Source organism: Halyomorpha halys, unplaced genomic scaffold (assembly GCF_000696795.3).
Source record: "Halyomorpha halys isolate HHAL.00 unplaced genomic scaffold, Hhal_1.1 Scaffold450.1, whole genome shotgun sequence".
In the NCBI taxonomy this organism is placed as follows: domain Eukaryota; kingdom Metazoa; phylum Arthropoda; class Insecta; order Hemiptera; family Pentatomidae; genus Halyomorpha; species Halyomorpha halys.
Genome location: NW_027111919.1, coordinates 904,437 through 910,719, shown reverse-complemented (window position 1 = coordinate 910,719; position 6,283 = coordinate 904,437). Strand labels below are relative to the sequence as shown.

Below are 6,283 nucleotides of genomic sequence, written 5' to 3'. Positions count from 1 at the left end.
TGTTTATCAAATAGTTGGGACAATCTCTGATATCTACAATTTATAATTATTGCTTTTGAATTTTGTATTGCTAGTAATATTGAACCAGATTAATTAAAACAGTATTTCTCATAGTAATTTTTCTTCTAAGCGGTTTTCCCCTTATAGGAGTTTTTTACAGTTATTAGTATAAAGTTAAATTATATTTATATAATTACTATAAATACTATAATATAAATAAGTGAAACTGGTTCCATCATGACTGTTCAGTTTCCCGTAAAGTGAAGTATCTCTATCAAAAATCAGGCTCTCTAAGATTGCGTTGTTCATGAGCCGTTTTATTTTGATATTGTTATGTTTGAATAAGAAAAAGGGTGTTTAAGGGTGGAGGAAGAGGAGGAGAGGTCAGAGGGTTGCTGTTGGAGTAAGAATAGCTTTAGTCATATAATGGCAATAAATATTCTTCCATTAAGTCAAAACATTATGTGAGGCTTGAATGCTTGTTCTGTTATGGATGGTCATAGTTTAACGAACGAGAAATAAGCAACTTCAAATCAGTATGAAACTAACTTTATTCATCTCCTACATGCAAAGATAATACTTATGGTAATCAGTCTATCGGTTGGGTGATTTGGACGTACTACTTAGTAGCAAACAGGAGTCGTATTGGGATCGCAGTGGACGATTCCCAACTTCAGCATGTCGATGCTGCAGCCCCTGCACTTGCCACACTTGCAGGTCATGCCGTCCCCACACTTGCCGAGGTGGTTGTCCCGTCCGCCACACCGCTCTCCGGGTCCGGACATGCACTGTAGACGTCCGCAGGGGTCTCTGGCGATGCCGTACTTGCAACCTTCCGGCTGCATGTTGCACTCCTCTCCCCTGCACGGCTCGCACTGGTAGAAGTTGTGACCGTTTGCAAGAACCGAACAGGCTAATGCAGTGAGGAGGACCACCAAAGAGTACATCTTGTTCTGTAGGATCTTGGTGACTGAGGCCTTCCCTAGGGCTCCCCATGGTTTTTATAGTCCTTAGAGAACTGATTGACAGGCCATTACCGCAATATTTGCATCTTGGGATTAGGTCTGGAGAAAAACGCCTCCAGACAGTTCGAGGTTACATTTTCCCTTATTTTTAGCCCTTGTCATCCTGTGCTCTGCAGTCTGGATTTGGTCTATTTTTATGCTAGAGTTATTATTTCATGGAGGGAAAAAATATACGTTTGTTTTTTTAACTATTGTTATTTAATGTTTTACGAAAAAAATAGAGCATAACAACTAGGAAAATCCTTAAATAAGCCCTATTTAAATATTTACATATGTACATATTTAGGTATTGTACGCCTCTCACGAAGAGTAGAAGATTCCAGCGTTTTTTAATTAGCTGCATCAGTAGTATTGAAGAAATCAAATCCACGGTGATTTAAGACGCCAGGCACTGAAAACCAGATTTTCTGATCGCATACTTAAAATGAACAATTTTAGGCATCTTTGTATTACAGTAGTATTCTACTATAAAGTTCTAAGCTAGTAAAATACTACGTTATGGCACGAGCTAAAACTTCCACTTACCCTAGTTTTCGACTACTTATTGCATAATGGATAGGTTTAATGCTACATTATTGTTTAGTGTTTCGAACTTGTGAAAGTAAATAAATTACCTTAATAAATAAAAATACAGTTTGGTTCATATTAGCTAAAGTCGAAATTTTTATATGTGCCTAATTTACAAGTACATAAAGAGTAATTAATCTGATCACATTTCATTTTTAACGCATGGTAATAATTTTACTAGACCATAATTAAAATATTAATTAATTAAACGCGTTTATAGATCTGTTAGGTAATTATCCCTAGTTAGAGTTCCTTTAAGTATTTAATAGAAGATTGTTAAGCTCTAGATGAATATTTCCCAATATGTGTTTCGAGGACCTAGTTGTGCCGCGCGAAGTCCTTCATTGCTTATTTGTGTGGACTTATTGTCAAAACAGTTTTATTTTGCAAGTTTTCTAATGCTTGAATGTTAGTTAATAGATTTTAAGTGGTAAATTCATGATAAGTGTTTCAAAATGCTCCTTGAAGCAACCTAATTTTTCTTTGGATATTTCCATTGGCTCCAAGTCGGGTTGTGATTAAATTTTATGAAGTGGTGTGCGAACTCTCCAATTAATTGTTGGTATATGTTTGTATTGTTGAGTGGGGACCCGTGCTGTGACCGGTAATTTTAATCAAGCCTAAGTATCATATTACCAAGGAATAATATTCTAAGAATTTGCTTTTTAGATAGAATAGTTGAAAATAATTAAAAGCTACAGAATTGAGAAACGTTTATAATCATGTTAAAAAAAAAGCTTAAAACATTTTCTTCGATTCATGTGGCATAGTAAATAATTTATTAGCTTCGTTAATGGCCAATAAGCCAAAAATAATTTTCCACCGCCCCCACCTTCTTGAGTTTCACCCTAAGATGCAAATACTGGTATAATGAGCTGTCAGTCAATGGGTCCAAGAAGGGCTATAAAAGCATTCGGAAGGTCTGGAGAAGGCCTCAGTTCCCTCCACTCCACAGGACAAGATGTACTCCTTGGTCTTTCTCCTCACAACTCTATCCATTGTGGTCCTCGCACATAGCCACGAATACTATCCCTGCGTGCCTTGCAAGGGAGAGGAATGCTACATACAACCAGAGGGTTGCGAGTACGGAATCGCAAAGGACGCCTGCGGACGTTGGCAGTGCATGTCCGGACCCGGAGAGCGATGCGGCGGACGGGACAACCACCTCGGCAAGTGCGGCGACGGCATGTCCTGCAAGTGCGGCAAGTGCAGGGGCTGCAGCATCGACAAGCTTAAGATTGGAATCGTAAAGTGCGATACCAATACAGCTCTCTGTCACTGAAAAGAAAATCTGTGATTGATCTCTTGGAATAAATATTTTTGATAATTGTAAATTTGGATTTTCTGACCTATATTCTATCCATTTCATATATGGTTTATTCTAACAGCAATGATAATTTTTTGTCTTCAAGTTTATTAGAAAGGTAAAGGTACTCCTATCTAGCTGAGAAAAATTGAGGATCTTCTCTTGAACACTAATTGAAAATTATTTTCTATTCAAACAATTATTATTTTATTTATTTAGAAATTTACAAAGAAGAAAGCAGCTGGACAGGGCCATGACTTTGACTTGGAATAAATATTTTTCATAATCCGCAGCTCTTTACCTACATTAATTTGTTCCATATTACACTGCCTTGTAATTGTACAAGTGCTGCAAACATTACATAATTGACTCTCTGAAATGTTTACTATTGTGTGTTCCATGCTTATTTTCTATGACTGGTCTATTTAGAATTAAAATATTAAGCAGACAGAGAAAATCACGATATACCAGTCGGATTCACATACATCAATAATACTAATTACTACACAACAACATTTCAGCCAAAGTATAAATATTATAAAAGTTAATGCAAAGAATAATGACAAAAAAATACATAGATATTTGACCGTTCTTTTATTTTATAAATGTTTTCAACTTGTGGTCCGTGGGAAGGTCCGGTGACACATATTTATGTGAGGATTTATTTTTAGAACTATATAAGAAAAATGACCTTTTATTTATTTTTTTTTTGTTTAAGCGTAGATATAAAGGTTTTAAGAGGTATATACATGTTCAAGAAACCTAATTTTCAAATATTTTCTAACGGTGCACCCCTTTGCCCCACGACCAGAGTGTAGGCCGCACATTGTTCAAATTCCGGCTTAGTGGTCCTCAGGCTTCTTTGGGTTGGGAACCATTGATTTATAAGGCAACAAAAAGTGTTAATTATTTTATTTAATTTAGGAATGCTTACTTAAAGGAAAACGAAATAATGCTTAATATATCCGAAGTTTTTATTGGATAACTTTCTCTCCACCCAGTGTGTTAGGTTATTTCTCTGTTAATATATGGTAGAAGTAAAATTTAATAAATAACAGTGTTCTTAAAATCAAATATTGAAAAAAAAAAATGTATGTACCATATTTCCGTTATTGAATGGGTTAATGGCGAATAGCCTGAAATAAGATAAATCATATGCTTTCCCCTGATTGACATCTATTTCATAAGCCTTTCTGCTCGGGAATAGCGGTTATTAACTTTTTTTGGAAATATGTTTTATGCTGTCAAATGGATGTCGCATTCCATTTTAAACTAATGTATGGATTTCGAATGATGTAGTAGCAAGAATAAGATTCCTCATCTTCGGTAAGGATCGTATCTTGGACCCCAAACTTATACAGTGTCTAGATTTGCAAAGGCAATTGGCCTGTTTTGAACAGAGGAGGGACGGCGTACAATGGCCCCTCTGTGGCCGCGGTGCTTCTTTGCCGGGAAAAAAAATGGATTTCGAACATCCCACTCCACTATCCAGTAATGTCATCGTGTGATGGACGTTGTCTCGTCTTCTTTAGAGCGCGGAATGTACTGCGTGGGATTCTTTTTCGATGTAGAACAGGCTTTTGATCGAGTCTGGCACCCGACTGCTTTATAAACTCCATAGATTCCTACCTTCTACATACATTCTCATCATCTGTTCCTTTATCATAGATAGATTATTCCAAGTAAACCGCAATGGTTCCTATCCATCCCTCTATTCTCAGTTCGCTGGTATTCCTCGAGGTAGTATCCTCGGTCCCATCCTCTACACCGTTTATACAGCTGAGATCCAAACCTATCCTAACACTATCCTCACCACGTAAGCTGATGACACATAATGTTTAAATTAAGAGATAGGGCTCGGCAGGTCTGCCGGCAAATCTTCAGGTGAGGGTTGACGAGAGCCCAAGTAAATGGAAAACCATTCTCCGGGAGAACTTAGAGGAGAATGGAACCGGCGTTGGATGAAAAGCCCAAAAGGTGCTACCTTAAGGAAATATTTCCCCCTCGTTCGGTCACTGACGGGAGTAAAGGTGGTCCTCCACTGGACTACTGGCTCTCTCAATTTCTCACGGGGCATGGAGGATTTCGAGCCAAGCTTCAAGGCCACGAGATGGATATCGGCCCCCTATGCCCTAGTTGTGGTGTTCTGGAGGCTGCCAAGCAGATCATCATAGACTTTACTTGATGCATTACGGGCCAGATTTCTGAGGGAAACCGAATTCTACGCCCTCACAGAGAACGACTTCCCTCAGCTAGTAAGCGAAGAAAACTACCCGTATTGCAAAGAATTTATATACGGGTGGAAAACAATTATTGGACTAAGCCACTTCAATTTTCTTCAAAGAAGAAGACCATGCTCCTTACTTTTTCACAAGTAAAATCATACATAAGACCTTAATGTTCCACATGTAACCGATCGGACCAGATAAAATTCCTTCCATTACAAATTTTCTTACCACCCAAACCCACTAGTTTCTAACCTTCCTTTCTCTTCCATTCCTGACAATCCTCCGAGGTGCTACAGTTGTAAATAGCAATGAATACATAAATTAATGTACATATTTCTCTATGTTCAAACTTTTCAAGTACAAATTCACTATACCATCACCTACCTAAGGTCCCGCATTCCGTAGTTCAGTGCCAAATTATTTAGCAAGATAACCCTATTACAACAAATAAAGGGGAAAAATATTACCTCCTAAGAGGTATCAAGCAGTTAATGCACATTTTCAAGACCTTATCAACGAGAGAATATGCATGCCTAGTAAAAGTACCTCGTCGAGTGACCAAAAAATAATGGTATCTTACGTACGTATGATGACCACAGGTGCCGTGTAACGATGACCATATATAAAGGTTCCTGTGTGTTCTGAGGTGGAGCCGGAACCTCAGACACAAACAAGGAGACTGGCCATCATGCGGAGATTGCTCTGCTAAAGGTCACGAAGACCTACAAAACGGTGTCATATGAAGCTGTACGGGTGCTGGCTGTAGCGATGCCACTGAACCTCATCTCAAGGAGGATGTCCTTAAATATGAAGTGATGCGACAGCGGCTGGAAGCGCTACCGGAGGGACTCCGGGAGAGGATTGGTGAGACTCCAAACTTATGGAAGAAGAGACTGTGGTAGGAGTCAATTGAGCAGTAAAATATGCGGTGGGTAACAAGCTAGAAGGGCACTACTTAGAAAAAGTTCTGCTCCATCATCCCTTCAAGATTGAAGGGTGAAAGGATCCATTTGCATTCCAGACCAATGACTACTAAAACATAATTTTTTCTTTTACTGAGTTAAGTATTACTGTCAGATAATCAGTGCTTGGGCATCGTCATAAGTTCATATTATTATTAACATTTTCTTTCATGTTGATTCTTGAAAACATTTTTT

The 6,283-nt window shown here is 38.2% G+C and overlaps 1 protein-coding gene across 1 annotated transcript; it reads right to left on the bottom strand.

The window, feature by feature from the left end:
* Positions 1–623: 623 nt before the first annotated feature.
* Positions 624–947, bottom strand: LOC106682902 (neuroparsin-A). The gene has a single exon (XM_014424019.2). It carries the CDS (start codon positions 945–947, stop codon positions 624–626), a length of 324 nt encoding a protein of 107 aa, XP_014279505.1.
* Positions 948–6,283: the final 5,336 nt, after the last annotated feature.

Bases quoted from the DNA above. Each gene is read 5' to 3' on its own strand.
- LOC106682902 (XM_014424019.2), bottom strand. From the start codon at position 947: ATGTACTCTTTGGTGGTCCTCCTCACTGCATTAGCCTGTTCGGTTCTT.